General features: G+C 37.3%; 1 protein-coding gene across 4 annotated transcripts in view; it reads right to left on the reverse strand.

Moving 5' to 3' along the window:
* Positions 1-27808, reverse strand: part of DROSHA (drosha ribonuclease III) — a 134970-nt gene that overhangs the window by 59486 nt on the left and 47676 nt on the right. For 3 of the 4 annotated variants that reach the window (XM_064375908.1, XM_064375905.1, XM_064375906.1), the window contains 6 exons: positions 26630-26711; positions 25607-25681; positions 13699-13868; positions 9594-9718; positions 7833-7932; positions 5830-5937 (listed from right to left, as the gene is read on the reverse strand). In XM_064375908.1, coding sequence (XP_064231978.1) covers positions 5830-5937; positions 7833-7932; positions 9594-9718; positions 13699-13868; positions 25607-25681; positions 26630-26711 — 660 coding nt within the window. The remainder of the gene's footprint in view (positions 1-5829; positions 5938-7832; positions 7933-9593; positions 9719-13698; positions 13869-25606; positions 25682-26629; positions 26712-27808) is intronic. The other variant, XM_064375907.1, reaches the window with a different exon arrangement.

Raw genomic sequence — 27808 nt, forward strand, 5'->3', positions numbered from 1 at the left:
AGTCAACTGAGAGGCAGAATTTTTACTTTCATTTAACTTTAATTAATTTAAATGTAAATAGCCACATGCAGCCAGTGGTACTGAACAGTGCAGTTTTAGATCTAACTACCAATTTATAGGAAACACAAAGGGAAGAAGCACCTGGTAAATGACACCAGAAAGTTGCAATCAGCAAAACTCAGACTACACTGTAGGAACTCTACAGGACACATGATCCAATTTCTTCAACAACAAATGTTTGCAAGCGGGAAAAAAAAGGAGACATGGAATGAGAACCTACAGATTAAGGAGATTTCAACAACATCAACTAATCACAATGTATAGATCTCACATGGACCCAAATTCAAACATACTAAAATAAATTTAATCGATAATGCAAAAAATGTAAACACTGACTAGGCATTTGATGATATTACAGAAATGCTTTTGATAACAGTCAAAGCTAAGTGATAGTTCATGGAGTTAATCATACTTTTCTCTTTCATCTTGTATGTTTTAAATTATTCCTAATAAAATATAATACTAGCCACATGAGGTGGCATGCACCTGCAGTTCCAGCTACAGGAGGCTGCGGCAGGAGGGTTGATTGAGCCCAGGAGTCCAAGCCAACAAGGCCAGAGTGCACTATTATTGCACCTGTGAATAGCCACTGCATTCCAGCCTAATTCCAGCCTGGGTAACACAGCAAGATCCCCATCTCTAAAAAGAAACCGTGTGTGTGTGTGTGTGTGTGTGTGTGTGTGTGTGTGTGTGTGTGTGTGTGTAAAATACTTATTAATTCTCCGTCAGGCCGGTTAGCCTTTAAACAAATTTTTCCTTTCCTCACAAGCAGCACTATAGCTCCAATTTAAAAATCAAGTATCTTGCCCAGCGCTGTAGCTTACATTGTAGTCTCAGCATTTTTCGAGGCAGGTGGATCACGAGGCCAGGAGTTTAAGACGAGTCTGGCCAATATGATGAAATCCCATCTCTACTAAAAATACAGAAAAAAATTAGCCGAGCATGGTGGCCAACACCTATAATCCCAACTACTTGGGAAGCTGAGGCAGAGAATTGCTTGAACCCAGGAGGCAGACGTTGCAGTGAGCCAAGATCATGTCACTACACTCCAACCTGGGCGACAGAGCAAAATTCCATCTCAAAAAAAAAAAAAAAAAATCAAGTATCTCATACAGACTAAACTCAAAATTCCTTTGCTAACTATGAAGCCATTTCCCTCTCAGACATTCTTCCTTTCCACCCGACAAGATCTAATTTAGAAAATACATCCTTCAACTTGCTGTCCAAAGTCTCTGAATCCCTAGAGATGTTACTTTTCACTGTTGAGTCATTGCCTGACAAATCACTGAGGAAGAGAATCAGACAGTTTGACAATGCATGGCAGCCTTCCATCCCATTCCAGATAGTCACTCTAGGAAGACAGCATATTCATTAATGAGTTCAAATACAGTTCTCTGCCCACTCAATATAAATACCAACCACCACGACTCAGCTTTCCTCAAAGGCCAACAGTTCTCCAGGCACCTGTGCTTCCTTTTTTTTCCCTTAAGAAGTTAACAATGTCCCCCCATTTGGCATGAACCTCCTACTGGTGATGCCACTGTGATGGTACAAATTCTTTGCTCCATTTTTGATGTCTTCTGAGTCAGTTTATTAATTTCCAGGGACCACCTTCTCAGTATGGTATAGGGTCCAGGCGTCTCCCTCTACAGAAGATACCAATTCAACCTCGGTGTGTGAAACCCTATTCTTAAAATACAGGTCCTACTGCAGCATGTTGCTCTTCTTCCGCTTCTGAGTCATTATGCTGAATTTTTTTGACTCAGGTTTTGATTCCTTCTTCTTCCACATTACCCAGAATTCACTCTAACAAGTAGCAACAGAGAAAATCCTTCAACAATTTCTCTACAAACATGGTGATAGGTCCACATTCAGGTCACACACAATTACGGGTTATAGCACCTGGCTGGGGCACCAGGTAGAATTTTCTAATCTCCTAACAATCCTTGGTAACTTCTCTGGTTGGAGAAAATGTACTTCCAGAGGAACATGGTACTGAGATCACTCCACGCCAGATTCATCACAACGGTTTCATCTCCTACAGCCACCAGATAGCATCTCAAGGCTTTTACCAGCAACCTACTAGCAATTATTACTAAAAATTGATAGGTTCTATATCAATGAACTACCAAATACAGGGAAAAACTACCAAAGATTTTAAAGAAATCCTTTCTTTTGCTAAAAATTAAATATGAGCCTATCTATTCAAAGACTTTGAATAATCCTATGATTATTTGGTGTATAAATTCACTTAGCTGCTACTTCCCAGTCAATTAGATTCTTATTCTTTATTACCAAAAATACTAAATGCTTTTATTTTGGATGTTTTAAACTGCATTATGATGTGCTACTGGCTTATGTGAGGAAAACACACCAAAAGAAAACATTTTTTCTAGTATAAGAAATTAAATATTATTGCAAGCCACAGTCAACACTACTTGTAAAAAGCAACAACAAAAACACTGTTGGTGCGTGCCTCAAAAAATTACAGGTTTTATTAAACATCATTAAAATCTTTACATTAAAAACGAAGTAAAGGCCAAGTAAACAATAAAAAATGTTAACATATATGACTTGTGAGTAGGCAAATATGCACTGGACTTTAACATTTATTAAGGATGTAAAAAGACTACCTTATCCTAAAAATAAGACTAAAACAGCCTCTAAAATATATTCATAGATGTTTGGTCATTAATGCTACATGATAAGACATTTTGTCTGATTTTTTTACAAGAAAACTACAGGGAATGGCTTTGCTGCCTTCATTGTTCACTGAAGGAATTTCAAGGTTAAAAAATTTCAAACAAAATGTATGGCAAACATCGGGAATTGAGGGGCAATTATTCAGAACCTTTGTGTGATGCATGTAAAATACCTGAGAATTTTAAAAGATAAAAATTCCAGGAAGAACTAAATTATCATCTGTGGCAAAAACTCTTAGTTAAAATGTACCCAGAAGGTTCTATACTTGTCAAAGGTTTTCTGTAAGATGTACCAGTAGAAAGGAAGACTTGTAAAAAGATGAATAATAACTGCCTGATTGACTAGTGGGAGATGCAATAGGACAAACTAAGTGAAAGCTCAGTGAAAAGAATCAGGGGAGTTTCAAATGACTCACATGAAGGCTTCACCATGGAGCCCATCGCTTTGCATAGACAGAGATTTATTTATTCCCACATTCATAAAGAGTTACCACTTTAAAGCCACTCTGGAACAAGGAAAGGTATAAATAAATATAATGAAAATATTTGTTGAAAAAATACTTATTTTGAGCCAAAAGTCAACTACACTAATTTATTTTTGCCATTTTCCCCTAAACCTTACTGTAGGGTTTTTTGTTGTTTTTTTTTGGGGGGGGGTATTTAAACTTTGAACTAGGTTGCTCCTGTGTAATGAATGAGTTGACAAACACCTCCAAATTTCCATATGTTGATCTTTTAAACTCAATGCAGGTAACAATTTATTTTCACAACCCCAAGAATATTCACTAATGGTGAAATAATATTTAATACGTCAAAATAAACAGATATTTCATCTATCCATCTAAGCTTGAAAGTTACAGAATACCTCCAGGAGAATTTCATTTTGGTGTGTAAGGAACTATTGCACTGAAGCACGGGGGTTTTTAGGTTTTAATAGTCCACTCTCAGCCCCCATATTGCCAACTGTACTAAGATTTCTTTCTCTTCCGCTTCTGTGGACTTCTCAGGTAGCTTGTTGGCTCATTTTCATTCATTTATATGCAGACATATTTCTTTACAAACCATAAAGCAATTCCTTCTGTATTCAGTATATGAACTCATAGGCAACAATTTACATTCTTTATCAAGTCATTTACATATAAGGGTAATTTTATCAAAATCTTAAAAAGACTTCCATTAGGAGGACCAGAGAATGGAAGCATGGATTCTAGACAGATGGCAGTTCTCTTTGGAAGAGTGAGAGTTCTACAGAAGGAGGAATGATTATTAGATCATAAAGCATTCACTTTTGCAGGGGTTTAATCAGGATCCCTCTTCTTCCATCAGTTAGGCAAGAAAACTGACTGAGTCTTTTTGCCTACCAAACTCGAAACAGAATATAGCATATCACACAGCAAGGGACGAGATCACTTACTCCTCTAGCTGAGGGTAGAGGAAGACTTTTGTGATACAGCTGAAGAACACAAAACTGTATTGGAACAGATGATTCAGCATTCTTATTTGTTTTACAAAAAGAAAAAAAAAGATACTGTATTCAGAGGTCTTAGGGACTGCTACAGGGGGTGGGGGAGAAATCAAGTAAAACAGGGTACTCTCTCCACTCCCATCTCCCACTAGTCAATCAGGCAGTTAATCTTTATATTTCTATAAATAAAGGCTCTAGAAGGCTTTTGTATGAAAAAAATATTTTGAAGGTAACCAAAAACACAAGTTCAAAACCACTAACTAGAAGGTCTGGAAGGTGCCTTCTAGTTCTTAATGCTCAACAATTTTATGATCTCTGAGACAAACAACTCCGACTTATCACTGAGATCACCAGATATGGGGCTAACTGTCTAGCATTCTGCTCACTGTTCTGATGATGTCTACCTTAGGATGACATTACATTGGTTTTGGGGAAACACTAGCAAACAGAAAAACTGGGTGATATGGCTTCAAATGGCCATGAGAGACAATCAATGGAAGTAAAATATCCATCTGAAAGTACTGACAGTCCTAAGATAGTTGTCAATCGGTAAAATAACTGTGGACCTGGTGAAAAGCTGGCTACCACTGTAGATGATTACTCAAACTATTTGGCAATATTACACCAATAGCAGTTCATCTTAATGCAAAAATAGTTAGCTTTGGACATTACTTAGTAAATAAATTGTGTAGCAATACTTTTAAACCCTGCTATTCAATATAACAGTTAAATGTCAATACCGATTTTTTTTAAAATTTCATTATGATGAAATAAACACTAAGAGTAAGCTGCCTGAACTTACTGCAACACAGGCCACCGTCAAAACAGATAAATGGAAGCCCGAAAGTATTCTTCCAAAAGGCTGAGCACAGCAAACCGCATTACCTCACCGCAGCCTGAGTACTCATTTCCTTTACTGTAATTCTCATGGACCTCATCCAATATCAATTGTGACAAAAGAATCAAGTGAAAAAAAACAGAATATGTTGGTTTGGGAGATCTTTAATCACATATAAATTCCACCCACAGGAAAAACAGAAATGCTTATTAGTCAGTCAGTTACATGTAGCTGAAACGTTACTCTATTGAGTTCACCCAAGGAAAATATATTATCATTTGGTTCAAATATGAAGTATATACTGATTCTGTTCATTAATGCCTTCAGTTCTCTGCAATATAAATTGCAATATAAATTTGAGTCATCAGTCTAGAAAACATACACTTCCGGAGTTTGCTTGTATGGCTGCTGGATTATCTCTTTTGTGCAAGCACCTATGCATGTGCTACAAATAAGCAGATGCACGAGCAGATGCATGAGAAGATAGACTTACCTTCATGCAAACAGAAGAGACTGAATTGAACGCTACTAAATAAGCTTCTCCCCACCCCAGCACACACAAACACAACACACACACACCCCAGCATCAAAACAGACAATGAAAACAAAATCCAAATAATAATAAACAATTTATAGTTGGTATTCCATTTAGCCTCAAGGTAATAAGTTCTACAGAGCATTCTCAATTCAGAAACCCTCACTGCCAGATTTGCTTTAAAGGAAGAAAAGTATGGGCCTAACTGTGTCCTCAGAAGTGTCCCCACCTGACAGACATCAGAACGGATGCCAGTTTTCCAGAATCCTTGGCTACTTAGCTCCACTGTTACTTCTCGCCTCATTGTATTCTTCTGTCGTATTTTTTGGAGTGCTTCCTAGAAAAGAATTCATTATGATGAGTAACACAACTGCTAAAAGGCAATAGTAAGCCAAACATCAAGCATTAGAAAATGAGTTGGATTCATTTAATATTACCCTTACATTCAGATACTAAAACCTCTTCATACAAGATTACAGTATTTTCTTTAAAATTGAGGCTGGAATGCCCAAAGCTTGGGGTATAAGGCAGCATTTCTTGGGGTATATAAGGCAGCTTTTCTTATCACTAGATAAGAAAAAATCTAAACCAAATCTACCATCCTGATATGTTCGAACAAAATATGCCCTTGCATTGATAAAGGAAGCAAAATGTGGTTTTGGATTTGAAATCAGCATGTAAAATTCTTATCATGCCTTATGTTAAGTATTTACATCTAAGAAAGACAATCAGTAAAAATAAAAAATAAAAAAAGAAAAAAGAAAGACAATCAGTAAATTAACCTGAAACCCACATAATTCTAAAAGTTGCCTTCTAACTTGCAAACCCCTTATAAAAACCCTTGCTGTAAGGGCATATTTTATATGAAAAAAGACTAGGATCCAAAACGCCACCTGTGAGACATGATCAGGAACTAACTCTTCCCTTTCACGGCCCTTCCAATAATTATAAAAATAATTGTATACTTGTAAGCATGCAATTGAATCAAAATCTCATAGGAATTCATAATAACAACAGGAACCATCCCCGCCCCTACTATTGATTAAGTTCCTTTTACAAGCCAAATACCACAAGAGGCCCATTAAATGGCATATTTCAGAAGGCCATGCAACTACCTTTCTCTTGAGTGCACCAACAGGGGAACATTTCAGTCAGCCTCTCAACCTTAGTTCCCTCCTTTATAAGGAAGCCAACTGGCCTAAATCACAGTAAGTGACAAAGCCAGAATTCAAACACTTTTTCCAGCTGCAAAGCCTTGCTCTTACACAACCCCATCAGAATAAAACCTCCCTGAGACAAAAATCTATGTTGATACTGAAACCATTTATTCTTAAAACTAAAAGTAAAACATAAGTTATCCTGGATTCCAGGGATGATACTACCCATTAGTAAGGAAATATGGAATTTGGGATATGAAACCTTACAAAATAAGTTTACTCTACTCAACTGGCAGACCTACGAAAGACAATCTTTTCCAACTTTAAGACCAAGAAATCTGAGTAAAACCCAATGTTGTATAATGTGCAACCAAATTAAAAATAAAAGGCTGATTCAACAAATTTAAGCTTTAATATCTATAAAAGATATGTCTGATTCCCAATAGTAATAATCCATTAAGAGACTGGCATTTTAGGGGTTGATATACTTAGGATGTTTTGGCCCCTTTAAATTTCACATTGAAATATGATACCCAATGTGAGAGATGGGGTCTAACGGAAGGTTTTTGGGTTGTGGGTGGATCCCTCATGAATGGCTTGGTGCCTTCCCCATGGTAATGAGTTCACGTGAGATCTGCTTGTTAAGGAGAATCTGGGACCTCCCCCTCCTCCCTCTTCTGTCATAGAACGTCCCTGCTCCCCATCTACCTTCTACCATGACTAAAAGCATCTTGAGGCCTCCCCAGAAACCAAGCAAATGCTGGTGCCATGCTTCTTGTACAGCCTGTAGAAAGAAACGTGTGCCAAATAAACCTCTTTTCTTTATAAATTACCCAGTCTCAGGTATTCCTTTACAGTAACGCAAAACAGACTAACACAGGGGTAAAAAGGCTTCCTTAAATACTAAAACATTTTTTAAAATCAATTTATATAATAATGTGGGGAGGAGGGTAACGTACGATTTTTAAAAAATATTTTTTCATCTTATACCAGAAGTATAGTGTGATACAACAATTGTGAAATAAACCTGAAGTACATCATCATTAATCACCAAGGAACGGGGTTTGATACAGACCTCCCTCTGTGCCAGCTTCTGTTTGTCAGTTTGTTTGACTTTGGGACTATTTGCTAGGAGGTGGCGAAGTTTCACATAACTCTTCCACAGTTTTTGGTACCTAAGGAAAAGGATAGGCAGACATCTCAGGTAAACAGAAGGTGAACTTAAGGTACATCAAAATCAGTTACTTTAAGAGGCCTCTTCAAATCATGTACTACATTCTTTTGATTATTCTTGATGGCAGAAAGCTGTCATTCTAAGGAAGGCTATGGCTTTGAGGCTGAGGAGCAGGATGGACAAGAGTTAACTGGAACCTTGTCATTAAGTTGTTTATTGCTTATTTTGGTTGGAAACAAAGTGTGACTATATGAACGAATCTCTGGAAAGAATTCCAAAGATGCACAAAAACACTTCAACCAATGGAATCATCCTGTTTCTCACTGTTATCTCTTGAAAATAACAGATTTTATTTAAATATATGCTTTCTCATATTTGTTGAAAAAAAGACCCTTGCCTTAACAGGGAGACTATCAGTTGCTGAACTACTTATACCAAATATAAGAGTTGAAGAGTATTAGAATAGAGAACTCCACTTGCGCCAACACCCAAGCTACATAGCTTTTTCATTTTTCCACTGGAGAGGGGAAAAGACTAATGGTGTACGCCAATTTGTATTTACCCGACAACATAAGCATATTTGTTGCAGCCAAGTAAGGTATAACCCAGACCAGTCTAAAGGATACCGTGAAACTATCCTGGAAATGAAGAGAATATGCAGTCCTTTATCAATTCACAGTCCTGCCATCTGAGAGTCCACGAGAGCCTAATCACATTCTACTAACATTTTTCTGACAAGAAGGACTTTTCCAAAGATTTTCTGTCATATTAAAATTGCTCTTTTCTTGCCCTTAGCTGGGCCTCTCCTTTTTTTTTTTTTTTTAGAGAATGGAGGAAAAAAAGAAGTACTTACACAGTACCTGGTTCACTGCTTCATACTTTTATCCAAAGGGGGAAAAAAAGAACAAAACCCTTTAGCCTCTTATAATATATGTCAGCCAGAACTATATTTATGAAATGAAAATCTCCCATGCCCTTTTCTCCCACTGTGAATCCTTTTTAAAAAAAAAAAAAAAAAAAAAATTAAGTCAGGAAGCTGTTTGTGTGTTTAGCAAGGTAGGAAATCCAAACAGTCCTTAACAGTGTAATGGTACCATCTCCATTCCCATACATACTAAATCTTCTCCCAGAAAACACTAACATGTCAGTTGGAAAAATCCAAATGTGGAAAGTTATGTCAATTCTAAGAGTCAGAAGTCAGGGCTCCTACTTCCAGTACAACCCTTGACTTTGCATGTGATCTTGAGCTCTTAAGATGCCCCCAGAAAGGGAACTCTGCATAAATTCAGCAGTGCTAGGAACCCATATGTGCTACTTTCCTCTAGAGGGCACTGAAAAAGTAAAAAATAATAATAATTATTATTATTATAAGGATGAATAAAGAAAAAGTTCCTTAAAGTTTAAAAACATACAAGGACTTATGTTGACTAAGTTTGCCAAAAATATTCTATTGAATAATAGTTTCTTGCACTCGAATATGTAGAGAAAAAAATTCTTTGGGAGCTACCAAAATTGTTTCATGTGGTAACCTAAACTGGAAACATGGCTCATTTCAGGTCTTAATTTGTAAAAAGGAAACATCCACTAAAGGGTATTTCTCTGCTAGTTTGGCTGTTAGTAGAAGGTGAAATTGGCTAAGACAAACACCGAGAAATATCTTACTGTGGGTCTCCTGCATAACTCAACTGTGCAGGGCGTATCCCAAAGTGGACGATAATCGGAAAAGTAATCACATCAGGGTTGAACTGTTCACGATCCAGTTGATCGATACGGACAGAGCTTGGTTTCTAGAGAGAAAAATCAAAGCCATTTATTCCCATAAGAAGTCTTTACGTATTGACTTTACCCTAAGCATGGAAGGAATTAATCGAACTTTTTTCTAGGAAAGCCTTGTCCCCAAAGGGAAAAGGTCATTTAAAACCCTTTAATTATAGAAGCTATACAATATAAAAACTGTAATGCCATCCCTGTAAGTGAGCCAACGCCATTTGGCATAATGAACAATGATTTTGTCCTTTTTCGCAGTCCACATAAAAACCTTTAAAAATTAAACTTTTAAAAGGACATCTCATCTGATATAACTTTTCCTTAACCTCTGCGAAGGCACAGGGGAAGGATTCCACATCACAGGCAGAGCCTGTTCCGCTTTAATTTCACATTTCAGGATACACAGACAGATGCCTCTATTTTTAAGTTTTTTCCTCAACTTGTTCTCAGTGGATCTTATGTATTCCTTCAATTCTACACTTTTAAGTTAGAAAATATAGTGGTACAAAGTCCAAATAGTTAAGCTTCTCTTATTATGTCCATGTAGGGCATTTGTGTATTTTAACAGAGAGCCTAGTATTTTTTTCTTCATGTCTAATAAAGGAAGAATTTAATGGCTCATTCTTTCTGGATCGTTTGTGAAATGGCTTTCATCTTGAAAACTTACATTTATGAAAAGATGGTAAAATGACAGAGGATAGGTTTCAGCAACCTCCTTGCTTATAATCAACTCTCAGGACAGTCTCAATTAGAGACTCAGTTTTTACTAGCACACTGTAGAGTCTGTGGCTCAGTTGCTTTGGAGGCTAAGGCTATAAAACAGATTCATACAGAAGCCAATAATCTACATTCTGTCCCACAACAACGCCCAACAACTAACAGTGATATCAGCCAGCCATCTGACAAATACCCAATGAGGTGACAAAGGGAACAGACTTGGGTGAATTCATCCACATTACTGAAAAAACTCAAAACTTTCGGAAGCCAAGGCAGGCAGATTACAAGGTCAGGAGTTCAAGACCAGCCTGGCCAACACAGTGAAACCCTGTCTCTACTAAAAATACAAAAATTAGCCGGGCATGGTGGCACATGCCTGTAGTCCCAGCTACTCGAGAGGCTGAGGCAGGAGAATCACTTGAATCTGGGAGGCAGAGGTTGTGATGAGCCAAGGTCGTGCCACTGCACTCCAGCCTGGGCAACAGAGCGAGACTCTGTCTCAAAAAAAAAAAAAAACTCAAACTTAAGTTTTTAAAGAATATTTAAGTGTCATTTAATAAGCAAAATTTTACTAGTTTCTCAAAAAGTTGGTCTCTGCTCTCAAAATTTGAAAATAGAAAATATTTTATTCACATGTAACTAATATAAAATTATTTAAATGTCCATCAACAGTAGCAATGTGCTATTTAAGGTCAAAGAATTGCTTTCATTATTTCATACAACCAAACAGCAGGATATATTTTTTAAAGGGGAACTGTACAATAGAATGCTATTGAATTATTCATATTTCCATGATTTTAAGCACCATGCTATGGTACCAACAGAGAAAACAGTAATTTAAAGTATCTATAGTTCTCTAAATTTATGGCAGGGATTGGGGGAACAGGAAATGAAATAAATTCTAGACTTTGGCCACACCTATAACATTTATTATACCATCTTTGTGTAAGAATAAAAAACATTCTTGCTAATGACTAAAGTATTCCCTGGCAGAGTCAAAGTGCTTAGGCAGGAAGATTAATTCTTTTAAGTTCTGCAGCAATAAAGTATTTAATGTGAACATAATGGCTTGAAAAATTTAATAAATTTCCCAGTATTCTTGCCATTAAGCAATCTTTCAAAGCAAGTCCTACAGAGGATGAAAGGTAGTGTCATGTCTACTTTGTCATGTGAGCAACTTCCACACTTCTCAGTAGGATGTTTTCATAATACTGACTTCTCAGATTTTCTTCCTCCTTTAAGCATATCTTTAGATAAATACTATAAAAGAATTAACTTCAACACATTCCTAAGCCTGACACTGAAACTTCCAATATAAATCTTTCATACTGACTAGGCCTGACTTCAGATTTTCAATACTGGCTTTACAGCATCTCAAGTATGCACAGTTAATCATGCCAATAATTTCTATAATTTTTCAATTCCTCAGAGATCTGACTATTTAGGAAGCACTCCTGGCAAATCTAGCCCAGTGATCTCTCCTAAAATGAGAGGCTTTCCTGATGGGTCCATTAGTTCAACCATTCATCAAAGACTCCTTTCATATGTTAGTGGCCTTTGGGTTTTCACCTGGGCAAGCATCATGCATTATGTTGGTGCAAAAGTAGTTGCGGTTTCTGACATTAAAAGTAATTAAATTACTTTTAATTACAGTAAAAAGTAATGGCAGAAACCACAACTATTTTTGAACCAACCTGATATATAATTCCACTAGCACCTGGCTCATATAACAGTCCCTCAACAAACTAGTTGAATGATGATCGTGGTGATCATAAACTTCATCTATGCCACTGGCTCAAAAATAAGCAATGAGAAAAATCAAACTGTTTGAGGATTTTTTTTTTTTTAACTACAAAACTGGGCCTCACTACCTGGAACATATGGAGTTGGGTCAGCCAGGGTATCCTTAAGTTTTTTTAAAACTCTCCAACTGATTCTCGATTTCAGGAAAACGTAACTATACCATGGAAGGAAGCCCAGGGTGAACATGCTCCCCCAGTGTCTGCTGCAGAACACGGAACTCTCCAGGTGGAACCACCCAGCTGAAAATGGACATCTCCCACCACCATCACCCCATCCTCTGACTCAGCACAAAAAGTGACAGAGGGAATCTCAAGAAATGCAACTGTTTTAAGAAGAAAAACAGAACTCACAGTCCTACTCTGATAGGGTTATTACTTACATATTTCTTTTAAAGTTACTTCAATAATTATGTGGCTTCACAGTATAACAGTAAAAATTATGTGATTTTTCTGATTTTAAACAAGTTTTATGTTTAAGCATATTTTTATTAAACAATTTTACTTTCTGGATTTGCTTAAAAGAATCAAATCCATACTAGCTAGAATGTTTTATTTGCAAATAACATTTTGTTTGTGCAGATGTTACTGTCACGCTACAAAAAGTGGATCCAGAGTTTTCAGTTTATGAATCAAAGCTATTAAGCAATTGGCAGCATTTTAGAAAGCAACAGCTTTGTTAAATAGATTATTCCACCTCTTTTCATGGAAATATTTTAATTCTCCATTTCTATAAAATGTAATCCTTGTAAGATGCCAATATATAATTCTTTATGAAACACACGATTTTAGAGGAAAAAAATTGTCTGATATAAAGAAAATGCTATGTTTTTATATAAGAATTAGTTTTCTTTTAATTATCTCCTTTTAATGTTCACTTTTTTACTTAAAAAAAAGTGAACATTAAAAGCTCATTTGAAAACAAAACACTTAAGAAGCACCTGAAAAAATGGAAAATATTTATAATAATTATGGTGGAGGATCAATAAAAAAGAATACTACAAAAAAGATCAGAAAAAGGATATTAATAGGCAATTATCAAAAGAAAACAAGAATGGGCAATAAACATTTAGAAATCAAAATAAATATAAAACTGAACTAAGTAGATTCCCGCCCATGCCCCCACCCCGCTGCCCATCAAATTCTCTTAGTATAACTAGCATGAAGATATGGGTACTCTCATATGCTTCCAGAGTACAAATTTTACAGCCCTTCTAGAAAGCAAACTGCAACATGCATCAAAAGCCTTAAAACTGTACCTATCTTCAGGTAGAATAAATTTCTAAATTAGATGATTTTACTACCAAATATGCCTAAATTGTAATATTTTCTTATTTACTAAATATTTAAAGGAAAAATTATCAAAGAACAAGAAGCAGTGAGTACCTAAAACTTTCAAAATATGCTGTTACTGTTTTCATGAAACATTCAGATCTGGAAAAGAAGGTGCTTCAGTCTCTGAATATACAGACACCAGAACATACCGTCCCAGGGTTAGTAACAATCATGCCTTTACATTCTTCTGCATATTTCTGCCATTCCAGCTCCTCCCACTGAAGCATGTTGGCAATCTCCTCCTCAGGCACCAGGGCTTTGCTGCACCGTAACAAGTACAGGAGAATCTGGTGCATCGACAGCACTTCCTTTCCTCCGTCTTGGGTGGGAGTGGGAGTAGAGAGAAGGGGAAAAAATAAGGCTACTCAACTTACAGCAAATCAACAACTGAATAAGGAAAAAACAGGACAATGAAGGAAAAGAGCACGTACAAAAAGGTAATTTAACATTTACACTGTTTAACCAGGTGCCAAATAATACGAAAGCCATTTGTTTCATTGATGAACAGTGCTCGTAAACCATCTCATTTACTAAATTGGCAACAACAACATTATAAATGATAAAAGGCTCCATTTGTGAGGTGTGAATATAAAAAAGGTGCCTATGTAAATAAATTTAAAGCCACCTAGCATAAAGAACCATAGTTTATGATATACAGAACCATGTTATGTCTTAAATATTTTATCATTCTTTCTGAGGTAACAGATGAAAGCTCTTTAGAAGTGATGTTACTGTCTTAAGGAAATTCTAAGCTTTTATGAGACATTTATGGATGTCTTCAATAAGCTATTGTTGCATTATGGTCTAATTTTTTGGTGCTAATGTGCTGCACCTGCTATGATGAACAGAGCTAAAGAGCCCGTGCTAATATCACAGAAGATCATTATGGAGTTAGTACATGGAAAAAATACCAAGTGTTCTGAGGCCTACAGAAACATATAGCATCAAGTACAGGGATAAAAATAACAAAAGGCATCATTCAAGTACCTTGGAAAAAGCCAATTAATCTAGTACTTGATGAACCAAAGACATCTATTTCACGTGGGCATTAACGCGGGGTCCACATGCTTCTGCCTTCTCTTTGGACTTAGCTTCTTGACCAGCATGGACAACCATTTTACACCATTTTCCTTTGCCTGTTCCCACCCAAACGAAGGACAAGAGCCCTGAAGAGAACAATTATTACCCTCTCCCAGGACATGAGATATGCTTTGAACAGTAGTACAGGACCAAACACTTCAAGGAGAAAGACGGGGACCAAGAGCATAAGATGGCAGCAATGGGATGGCACAGAAGAGAGTGTCCTCCTTGGTCAGAGGGATTAGTGGCACCCAGTTTGAGTCTGGAGTACTAAACAATTTTAATATGGCCTGCTGTGGGCTAAGAACTTGAGTCACGACTGCACATCTGAGAGAAAAGAGAGTAAATGTCAACATTTCTGTTTGAGTTGTGTTCCTCCATCTGAGATGTTACTCTGGAACTAGACTGCACTGCTGTTCTACAGCCACTATATATGTAGGCATGCATTCACTCATTCATCCAAATATTCATTCATTCAACAAATATTTATAGAGTACCTATTATGTAACAGCCACTGTTCTAGGCCCTGAGAACATAGCAATGATGGAAATAGCCAAAGCCTCACCTTCCTGAAGCTTATACTGCAGTAGAGACAATAAAAAAGAGCTACATAAAAGATCAGGTTGAGATGAGTGCTACAAAGAAGAATCAAACAGGGCAAGGAACTAGAGTTGTATCTAAAAGAATGGTTAGGAAAGGAATCTTCTAAGAGGTTTCACATAGACAAAACTTGAAAGGAACAAGGGAGGCCACCATGCAGCAGTCTGGAAGAGAAGAAGAAAGAGCAAATGCCCTAAGGTGGAGTGGAACTGCACTGCTATGCACTGTGCCCTGGTGGAGTGGAACTGTGTCCAAGAACTGCAATGAGGCCATTGTGGATGGTGTGAAGTGAGACGAATGTGAGAGAGGCAGCAGGGAAGTCAGAGCTTACAAAGCTTTACAGCTCATCAAGAGCTCTGAAGTTGACTCTGAGACAGGAGCATGTTTTTCACCATATGTGCCAGGCACGGAGTGGTCCCATGTCATCATCACCACAGAAAAAACGCCACAAGTTCTAGGCGCTCAAGCACGTAGGCTAATAATGATGGATCACAATAGTTCCTAAAGGAATCTTTGTAGATAACACTCAGAAAATAAAGTTACCTTAATCAAAAACACTGTGCTTCTTTCTGAAAAGTACATAAATAATTGTCCAAGAACTGACAAAATCACAAAATACATCAACCCACATTAAGATATGTTCTATCTACTAATTCATAGCAGTGACATTTTTTATGCCTCATTACAAAGCAACTGCCTTAAACCCAAAAGTCATCATTAATAAGCAAATTTCCATAGTGTTATGGACTCAGTGTTTGCGTTCCTCCAAATTTCATATATTAAAATCCTTTTTTTTCTTTTTTATTTTTGATTCAGGGTCTCTGTCACTCAGGCTGGAGTACAGTGATGCAATCACAGCTCATCTGAGCCTCAACCACCTAGGCTCAAGCAATCCTCCCATCTCAGCATCCCAAGTAGCTGGGGCTACAGGCATATGCTACCATGCCTGGCTACTTTTTAAATTTTTTTGTAAATACAGGGTCTAACTATGTTGCCCAGGCTGTTCTCCAATTCCTGGGATCAAATGATCCTCACACCTCAACCTCCCAAAGTGCTGGGATTACAGCTGTGAGCCACAGCACACAGCCATATATTAAAATCTTAACCCCCAGTACGATGGTATTAGGAGGTGGGGCCTTTGGAGGTAATTAGGTCATGAGGGTAAAGCCCTCATAAATGGGATTAGTGCCCTTAAAAGAAGAAACACGAAAGGGCTTGCTTCCTCTCTCTTTTCTCTAGCAGATGAGGATATGAGAAAATGGCTGGCTACGAAGCAGTAAGAGGACCTTCATCAACAAGCCAACCATGATGGCACCCTGATCTCAGACTACCAGCCTCCAGAACTGTAAGAAGTAAGTGTTTATTGTCTAAGCCACCAGTCTATAGTGTTTTTGTCAGTACAGTTCAAACAAAGACCCATGGTTAGGGGGGCATATTTCTCCAAATCAGTCTCAAAACACGTTCCAGCTGGACATGGTGGCTCATGCCTGTAACCCCAGCACTTTGGGAGGCCGAAGCGAGTAGACTGCTTGAGCTTAGGAGAGATCAAGGCCAGCCTGCGCAACACGGCAAAACCCAGCTCTACAAAAAATAGAAAAATTAGCCAGCCATGATGGCACATGCCGGTGGCCCCAGCTGCTTAGGAGGCTGAGGTGGGAAGACCACCTGAGCCCAGAAGGTTGAGGCTGCAGTGAGCCATGACTGTGCCACCTCACTCCCAGCTGGGGACAAAGTAAGACCCTGTCTCAAAAAATAAAATAAAATAATAAAAACATATTCCAATCCACCTGCATGTGACATGTGTTCCTCAACCGGTAATGTTCTCCTCTTTGCTAAGGAGCCCAGGAAACCCATAATGCCTCTCTCTCAGTCTGAGTCCATGATAATTTCCAATCTCCTAAGGGGACTGAGGTGAAAAGGTAGAAGAAAAAATTCTGACATCAGAATATGTTGCCTACACACTTCACGTGCATACACACAGAACAGCAGGAATAAAGGAAACCTAGAGAACTCTGGAAAGAACCGCCACACTAACTAGATTCACTAGGAACTAAGGAAAGAGTAAAATAGTTTTTGGCTTATAATGCCTAGACTTGGTGAGATTACTTAAGAGTACCAGGGACTTTAAGGACACAATAGGGGTGTAAAATACCGTAAGAAGGAACAGAATATTGCTTTGCTGTAAGGATTAGAAAAAAGATACATATTTTCATGGGAGAGAAGAGCATGATAGACGGAGTAAATATACACAGGTCCAGGTATATAAAACAGCACTAGAATATCCACACATGCATTTACATGGCACTTCAGAAAAAAGAGAAATGGACTCACGACAGTGAATGTAATGTGAAACGACTTTTAAAAGAGCTACTGGGAGAGAGGAATACTACAAACCAAGACTCCCTTAAAAGTCTCAACTCTGTAGAAAAGAATTAATACAGATACTGTCCAATTTAGGAAAGGAGGCTGTTGGCCAGGTGTGGTGGCTCACACCTGTAATCCCAGTACTTTGGGAGGCCAAGGTGGGTGGATCACCTGAGGTCAGGGGTTCAAGACCAGCCTGGCCAACATGGTGAAACCTTGTCTCTACTAAAAATACAAAAATCAGCCAGGCGTGATGGTGGACTACTATAATCCCAGCTACTTCAGGAGGCTGAGGCAGGAGAATCTCTTGAACCTGGGAGGAAGAGGTTGCAGTGGGCCGAGATTGCGCCACTGCACTCCAGCCTGGGCAACAGAGCAAGACTCCCTATTAAAAAAAAAGAATGGCAGTTATCCACCTTCTTATTTAGGTGCAATGCTAATGATGAGGGAGGAGTGAGCCGAACAGCGGCATAGAAACCAGATATAATTCAAAACGACCATATACACGCATCAGGTGAAAAGTTAACAACACTGAAGGAGAAACCACAAATCCATGTTGAAATCTGCTAAATATTTCAAATGGCAACTAAACCTTAAAGAGATTTTATTTACCACTGTAACAAAGTAGAAACTCAGGGCAGATAACCTGAGGTGAAAGGTTTCTCAAGGAAGGGTGATTGAGACTCTGCTCCCTGTCTGGTTCTGGAGTTCAATTTCCATGGAAAGGTAAGAGGAGATGCATAAATTAGAGAGTCCTGCCAGAGCCCACAGGGCATGGGCTACATCTCTCACACCCAGCCTGGCAAAAAGACACTCCATAAACATTTGTGGAATGACTTTCTGAAGCAGACTAATAACTTGGCCGCTTGCACTCAGGCTGCCATGAATTCACTAATGTTAATGAATTGGCTCTTTTGGTTTGTCTGCTTTGCCACTTGTTTATGTTGGGGATTTATGGAGCCATGTCACTGAGGGCTAGGAAGTAATTTTTATCTTGTTGGCTGAAATAAATAGGACATGATATAAATGAGAAATGAGAGCGGGTAAGCTAAGGTTAGCAGGACTTCTGCCAACTCTGGGACTGGAACCGTGACAACAGCTCATTATTCGGGAAGAACTGGAGTTTGTGTTTCAGGGAATGAATCTGGACAGTCATTAATGAACTGACAGACTTTATAAACTGTTTCTTAGAGACCCAGTTCTCTCAGTTTATATTGCTTGATTATTTATATGGTTATTTGGGGAGGGGGTAATTTGTTAGGGAATCTGTGTTAAGTATATGGCTGATTATAAGAGTATTTCTCAACTGTGTAATACTCAACTTTAAGAAATACAAAAATATCGTCTCCTTTCTCTACACTGTATGACTGCATTTCTGTGTCTTCCGGATATTCCTGCTGAGACATCCTACTAATCTTATTTTCTAAAATATGTATTAACAGGTCTTTTCTACATTTTCCAAATGTATATTAAGTTGTGGTACTAATAGATGGTTTTGCAAACTACACTTGCCTCCTGGAAATTCTGTGACACTCTCCCACCTCCTGACCCCCTGCCAGCCACACCTGAGAACTACTGCTCCAGATGGGGCAATTTCAAAGAATCAATTTTCCAGACAGTCAATTTCAAAACTGATTCAGGATTTGCAATGCTTTACTAGGGCAGTAATGTAAGCAATGAGTAGGCTTTTCCCTAAGAGTGATCTCATTATCTTGAATTACGACCTACCTTTGCCCCAGTTACACTCAGAATAAAACCTTATACTCAGTCTAGTTCAGATCAAGTATTTTGCGACCAAAGGTAGAGAGTGGTATAGGAAAGAAACAAAATTTAAGAAAAATCTTAAAATCTCAATAAACTGATTGTTCTGACTTGGTTTCTGGATAACTGGCCAGCATTGAATAATCCTTGGTTTAAACTATCAAGCTTACTTTTGGGTAAAGTTGTACAAAGCAACTGGGACAGCTATCTTCAAAATGGGTAAACAAAGTAATAATGAGAAGACCACATAGAAAATATGTGAAAAGCTACTCATTCTCAAAGAAGCTCAAGAAACATGCAAATAGTAATATCAGACTTTTTGCTTATCGGATGGACTAAACCAAGGCTGTTCAATCTTTTGGCTTTCCTGGGCCACAATGGAAGAACTGTCTTGGGTCACACCTAAAATACACTAACAATAGCTGATGAGTTTATAAAGAAAAATCACAAAAAAACTCACAGTTTTAAGAAAGTTTACGAATTTGTGATGGGCCCTATCCAAAGCCGTCCTGGGCCGTACGTGGCCCACGGGTTGCAGATGGAACAAGCTTGGACTAAAGTGTAAAAGATTAGTAACATCCTAGCCAGGTGTGATGGCTGACACCAGTAATCTCAGCACTTTGGGAGGCCAAGGTGGGCGGATCACCAAGTCATGAGATCGAGACCATCCTGACCAACACGGTAAAACCCTGTCTCTACTAAAATACAAAAAATTAGCCAGGTGTGGTGGCACACACCTATAGTCCCAGCTACTCAGGAGGCTGAGGCAGGGGAATCACTTGAACCCAGGGGGTTGCAGTGAACCGAGATAGCGCCATTGCACTACAGCATGGCAACAGAGCAAGACTATGTCTCAAAAAAAAAAAAAAAAAAAAGACCAGCCTGATGAACGCCATTTCGTCTCTACCAAAAATACACAAATTAGCCAGGTGTGGTGGCAAGTCCCTGTAATCCCAGCAACTTGGGAGGTTGAGGCAAGAGAACCACTTGAACCCAGGAGGCAGAGGTTGCAGTGAGCCGAGATCATGCCACTGCACACCAACCTAGGTGACAGAGAAAGACTCAGTCTCAAAAAAAAAAAAGAAGAGACTAGTAACATCCAGTATTGGCAGGTGTATAGAAAAAGAGTACTTTCAAAAACTATTGGTCAGAACTACAAATTGGTATATCCTTTCTAGAGAAAACCTGGCCAACATCATTCTGAATTTAAAATGCGCATACTCCTTAACAAATAATTTCACTTCTAGAACTCTACCTTACAGAAACAAAAAATACAATAGAACAGACACAGACGATTTCTGAAGCATTTACACAAAATGGGGGGAAAATGGAGAACTCCAAAATATTTGTCACAACAATTATAAAAAAATTAATGTCCATCCATACTATAAAATGCTAAATATGTATCAAAGAATGAAGCAAAGTATTTACAGTACAGAGAATGCCTGAAGTATCTGAGTTTAAAAAAAAAGTTGTGTAACATATTTACTGTTACTCCACTTGAAGAAAAAAAGCATGATTCTTCTTATAGCTGTTAAAACAATTCAAATCAAGCCATTTACAACATTAAGTCATTTTCACATTTTCAGAAGGAAGTTCACTTTTTTTCTTTACATACTTTTGTATTGTTTGTGTACACACACACGCACACAGTCAACTTGATCAAAAACAAAAGCAATACTTCAATTTTCTAAAGAAATTGTTCTTTTCAATAAATGGTGCTGGGTCAATTGTATAACCACGTTGAAAATAATGAGTTTTGACCCATATCTCATACCAATCGTAAAAACAAATTCAAGACTGATTACAGATCTAAAAGTGAAGAAAATATAAGTGAGTAACCTGACGTTAGGGTAGGCGAAAATTTCATAAACATGACACAAAAAGCTATAATCCTAAAGGAATATCTATCTATAAATTGGACTACATCAAAATTAAGAATTTCTATTCATCAAAAATCACCACTAAGATCAAAAAGCAATCTACAGAGAAGGTATTGGCAATATATATATCTAACAAAGAACTCATATACAGTATATAATTCTAAAAACCTAAAATATCAATGAGAAAAAGGCCAATATTGCCCAAAAGAAAAATGTGCAAAAGACTTGAACAGGCACTTTAAAAAACACTATCTAGGTACCCAATAAATACATGAAATGGTGCTCCATTTTATTAATCATTAGGAGAATGCAAATTAAAATCATCGCAAATTAAAATCACTGAAATTATCGCTTCTTGGCCTTTTGGCTAAGATCAAGTACAGAATGGCTAAATTGACAAAGAAAAAATAAATGCTAAGTGGTGAGAATGTGAAATAACTTGAATTTTCATACACTGTTAGTGGGAAGATAAAACAGAACAGTCACTTTGGAGAACTGAAAGTGTCTATAAAGCTTAATATAAACACACCCAGAATTTCACTCCTTGGTATGGTATGTATGTAACAGAAAAATATATATATATGCTCACTAAACAATATGTACAAGTTGTCTTTGGTGGACATATATATGCTATTCAAATATACAGATATAGATATATAGTGAATACAGAACATGAATATACATGCCATGAATATATAGATTATATATAATATATATTTTTTCTATTTTTAATATATATATAAAAAATACCCAAAAGTCCATTAATCATAGATAGGTTTATTTGAATTTAGTCATCCCATATAATACTATATAGTAGTAAGAAGAAAGCAACTACAGTCAACTGCAACAAGAGATGATTCTGAAATACATTAAACAAAGACAGAAGCAAAAGAGAATATAAAATTCTAGTTTTTATAGTTCAAAAACAGGAAAAACTAATACATGGTGTTTCAAGCCAGAATAGTGGTTACCCTTGAGGGTCTGGGCAGTGACTGGAAAAGGGTCCAAAGGCGGTTCTTGGATGCTACTAATCTTGACCTGGTACTGAGTGCATGGGCATATTCACTTTGTAAAATCTCACTGAAGTCTTATATTCATGATACATGCACTTTTCAGTATTTATGTTATAGTTCAATCAAAAGTTTACTTTATAAAAATGAGAGACAATACCAAAGAATTTTTGAATAGGCTGGGCATGGTGGCTCAGGCCTGTAATCCTAGTACTTTGGGAGGTCGAGGCGGGTAGATCATGGGGTCAGGAGTTTGAGATCAGCCTGGCCAACATGGTGAAACCCCGTCTCTACTAAAAATATAAAAATCAGCCAGGCATGATGGCACACACCTGTAATCCCAACTACTCAGGAGGCTGAGGAAGGAGAATCACTTGAACCTGGGAGGTGGAGTTTGCAGTGAGCCGAGATCATGCCACTGCACTCCAGCCTGTGCGACAGGAGTAAGACTCCATCCCAAAAAAAAAAAAAGAATTTTTGAAAAGCAAACTCATTAGTACCAAAAACATGAATATTTAGATAAGGCACTATTTTGACCAATTAAATAAAATCAGTAAACAAGTATTTACTGAGTCCCTGCTATATGCCATGAAGTATGTTAACACTAGTGATACAAGACAGACAAATGTTTACTCTTCAGCCTCATGGAACTCACCACTGAAATTTTTTAAAAGGAAGAAAGAAAGGAGAGAAGGAAGATAGGCAGGCCTAAAATGCTAAAAATGAATATTAACGCAATTTTCACATCAGCATAAACTGATGTTATTCTTTTGACAAGAAATTTGGCACTGTATATCACGATCTTTAAAAATATCCATCTACTCAATGAATTATTAAAAAATAGATGCAAATCATATACTAGTGGATGACAACTACATAAAAAATACCCTTATGCACAGAAAAAGATGAAAATTATCAAAATGTGTTTTTTAATTCACCATTTTCTAAAAGATCTTTAACAAAGTCACATTATGAAAAACAAATCAACCATAATTTCCTAACTAATACCAAAATGCATTTTATAGGTATTCTTCTGTATCCTTTGGGGTCTTGTTAGTATGAATATTTTCAAAGGGAAGTCTAATGAAAAGGTAAACCCTGTTTAAAAACAAATCAATAGAGCTTTTTCTTTCTGACAAGCTAAATGTTATCCCTATGTAGTTATGTGAGAGTTGAAATCCCACAAACTAAATATCCAACATCAGATTTTTCTTTAAGGTGATTTTAAAACTGCCCACTTTCTCTCAGACATCTGTTTGGTCATAAAATGCCTAGAGGAAAGTACATACAGAAAGGAAAAGGCTTTTCAACAAATTCACTCTAACACCATTTTCTAATAAGTTTACTGCTGAAGCTCCATTCTAAAATCAAAGATTCATTCACCAGAAGAGAAAAAAGGGCATCTCAATAAAACAAAACCAGATATAAAAAGGAGAAAAGCCTTTGAATGCATTTCCAAACAAAATAAACATGAACAGTAATACTAAAAATATGAGTCACGCTAACCTAAAATAAACTAAGCCATTTTGACTGGCTGGACTGAGAAAAGAGTATGAGGAAAAAATCTTGAGAAAAATCAGAACCAGGCAGAGTAGACGAGAAGCTAAAGCCACACAAGAGGAATCAGAGGCAGGAGGAAAGTAAGGAGCACCCAGGCACCACAGCAGGGAGGAGACCAACCCTGAGGCACGTCCTCTGGAATTGGTCTGCAGGAGGCTGCCTTTGGCATCAGCAGCTGCAGTGGGCTAGGGACAGGGTGAGAGGGGGGCTGGCACTGAAGCAAAACTTGGCTGTGAATGGACAAGAGCACTGGAGGAAGCCAGACCCCGACAGGCTCACTGCAGGGCTCCCAGGCATGAGGGAGGCAAGGGCTCCTGCCCACGGGGGAACAAGATGCATAAGGAGGACAGCGTGAACATAGGACTGAAATTCTTTAACTGCTGCTATTGAGTGGAAAGGTTACACAAAGAAAAACTCCCCAACCAAGATTACAGACCGCAGATTTATAGCAGCAGCTATGTTTTATTCTCCAGTATTACTGAGCAGCCCACATGTAAAAGAAAAGGCAAGCAGTTGGATTGATGACATTTACTTGGAGATGGTGGCCATACAAGCAGCTGAGACAGCTGGAACTGACTGTCAGAGCACAAGACCTAGTAAAAGTCAGAGCACATGACCTGGTGGGGAAGGCAAAGCAAAGTGGCTGTATGTGAGGAGAAAAGGGAAGATCCAAGTCGAAGTAAAGGCAATAAGGACATGAGAGGCTGGAAGGACCGAAGGATGTCACCAGACAGGGAGATACTAGAGTCAAATTCTAGGAATAAATTAATACAGGGTGGTGGCATGGTCCAAGGTTTTATCTTAGGATTAAGTGGCTGAGTGGTGACAATCATTATAGTAGAAAACGTCAAATAATCATATAGCTCAGGGTAGAACGGTAAGTGAAGTTCTCACCAGGCTGGTCAGAACCTTGTGGAGAGAGGAAACTGTAAGCCAGGTTTCACAGTGCTGGATAAAGCTGGCAATTGACCAGGAAATAAATAAAGAAGGAGTGGGAAGAGGGTGGCAGAAGCCTCAAGGAGAAAGATTTTGCAAGCAAAAAGGCATCCAAAAAATTTCATTAAAAATGCATTTTTTTTTTTTTTTTAATTTTAGAGACAGGGCCTTGCCATGTTGCTCAGGCTGGTCTCAAACCCCTGGGCTCAAGTGATCCTCCCTCCTTACCCTCCCAAAAAGCTGAGACTGTAGGTACATGTCACTAAACTGACTCCAAGCATTTTAAAAAACACTAAATATAATGCCAAATATTATAGTTGGGTTCTTTTAAAAAAAACTACAAAATAGTGAAAATGTTGCTTTAAAAAATTATCATATATTTCCTTACATATTTTGAGAGAAAAAATTATTTTATATCTTTTTTCACCATAAAGTGAATTCAAGCACATGTCAAAAGATAGGAAAAAAATAATCCTACTACCTTAATGCAACTATTATTACAGTGATTTTTTTCAGCACAGTTATAATCATATTGTATTTAAAATTTTATTGTTTTCCAATTAGCCATATGCATTTTTTAAGCCACAATCATTTTTCCGTGTTAACACACCTGCATGATATTTGTCAAGTAGATTTCTAAAATTTATAAATCCATTTTCCATTGTTCATCTAACTTGGCTACCATATTTTATGTAGGGATATATATCCACATGTATAATTTTACATTTCCATGCCTAACCTGAGAACTAGATAATTAACAGTATCTAAGGTGGGAAAGTTGTCCCTGAAGATTGAAAGGAAAACAGCAAGTTTATTTTCAGATGCACTGTCTCACCAGGTCACCGACAAGCCAGAAGATTTACCTGGAAGAAATCTTACAAAACGTGGCATGAAATGAAATCTTGGGCAGCAGGGAGGACTGTCTTCAAACAAAGGACCTGAAAGCAAACAAATGAAAAAAAAGAAAGAAAGAAAAAGAAAAATCAAACAGCCTTTAAAAACAAGCACTGCAACTTAATTTCTAAGATTTACGATAACCACAAAAACTACCACCAGAAGTAGAGACATAAAAAATGCCACCACCTCCTGCCACTCCTCCTCAGTGGCTAAATCAATCATTGGTAACTGCCACAAGCACCCAAGGAAGATTGCGATGAGGAGAGTATAGGAAGGCAAAAAGAGGAGGAAAGCCCCAAGTCGCAAATACATACACTAAACTTATTTAAATATCAGGATTTATTATAACTGAATTATTGCATGATATAATGTGACTATGTGTTAATCCTTTTCCATTTTAATCACTACATTAGAAAAATGTTTAGAAATGCTATCGGTTTGAAAAACCATTCAGCAATAAAATAAATAAGTAACTGTTAGAATACAGATACTTCCAAAAGGGTAAGCTACTACCCAAGAACCAAGCATCAAGTCTTGAATCTATCTAGTTCACTCTAAGTGTGTGCGTGTGTGCATGTGAGTGTGTGTTTTAATGACTAACGGAAGTTTTGTGTTTAAATAAACTTCCATCTTAGAAGATTTATTACAGCAAAGTTTACTAGATTTAAAATATTAACTAATGGTAATTTCCCAAGTACACATAAATCAAGGTAGTTACGCATAACTGGTACCATCTTCAAGCTGCTACCAGCTAATATTAAGCACTGTCGAATTGTATAAAGTAAAATCCATAGAAACTTACTCATGTCAAATGATAACAAGTATCCCTGTGAATAATAACAAATATTCTTGTGAATAACACTTTTCCCTGGGTATTTAAAAAATAAGAGAAATTTCAACTATCTCCCTACAACTTCTATGAGAGTTTTCACATATACCATAGCATTTTTCTGTAAGCATTACTCTTTTTTTTAAATCCTCTTACTTACCTTTAAGATTCCAGTCATATAATTCCAAAATATCTCTGAATAGAAACAGTGAAAAGAGTTCAAGCCCTTTCACACAAAAATTCTGAAAAATAAACCAAAATTAAATTACTGTAGATTGGCAAATATATATTAACTGAAGGTTCAACTTGTTCTTGTCAAGTACCTTTAAAAGTGTCTGTTGAAACTATACTAAAACCATATAGTTTCCTGAAAAGTATGGCCATTGATCACTAGTTTCAGATGGAAATGAAATAGACAATAATGCCATTAAGACTCCTTAATGTCAACTTAGCCCTTCTCAGCATACAAATAAAATGAGAAATTTAAAAAGTAAAGTCTCACTTATACTAATACCACATTTTTCTAATTCAATTATAAACTGTATCAGAATCTTCTGGGGACTTTTTGTTAATTCAGATTATACATAAGCACCTGCAGACTCTGATAGGCTTGTGCCCCACCCCCACCCTACACATCAAAAAAATTGTTTTTTGGAGTTACCAAAAAACAGAGGTCATATGTACCCAAAAAGTTCAAATTCGTAATGAAGGCAAATAAAGGGCTAAGAAAAACTATACAACTCTGCACCAAAATTTCTCCTGTAAACAAGCTAATCAGATGATATATTTGCAACTGAGACTTATCTCATAATTCTTCTGCCTACTTATTTTGCTCAGAGTTCATAAATCACCCTCTGTGAGATCACGCCAGAAATCATAAACTTTTACAATAGCAAATGAAGGCATATGATCTTAAAAACCAAAAGTTAAAAAAAAAAAAAAGAAAAAGAAAAACCTTTCTAAGCAGGAGAATGAAGGAGTGGTTCTTTTTCTTTAATTCTTTTTGAAAGGAAGGTACAATGAACAAGACTTGCTCAGAGTGAAACAGGTGCCAATGAGGCACACATTTAATGCCCATCCATTTCCCCCTCCATGGTCCCTGCCCATGACAGAGCTGTCCCATTAAACAAGGTTTGCAAGAAGAGCCAGGGGCTCCGGAAACTGACCCTGACTCCAACACAGTGTTAAGTGCACAAGCTTGTTTGCTGTCTAGTTGTTATTTCTTAGTGTGATTTGTTGACACCAGTAAATTCAAGATCAGGCTATGAATCATTCTGAGATTCACATTAATCTTCCTTTGGAATTTTAAATCTCTTGCATATATTTAGATAAATCTGCT

Source organism: Aotus nancymaae, unplaced genomic scaffold (assembly GCF_030222135.1).
Source record: "Aotus nancymaae isolate 86718 unplaced genomic scaffold, 86718_ANA_hifiasm-v0.15.2.pri h1tg000014l, whole genome shotgun sequence".
In the NCBI taxonomy this organism is placed as follows: Eukaryota; Metazoa; Chordata; class Mammalia; order Primates; family Aotidae; genus Aotus; species Aotus nancymaae.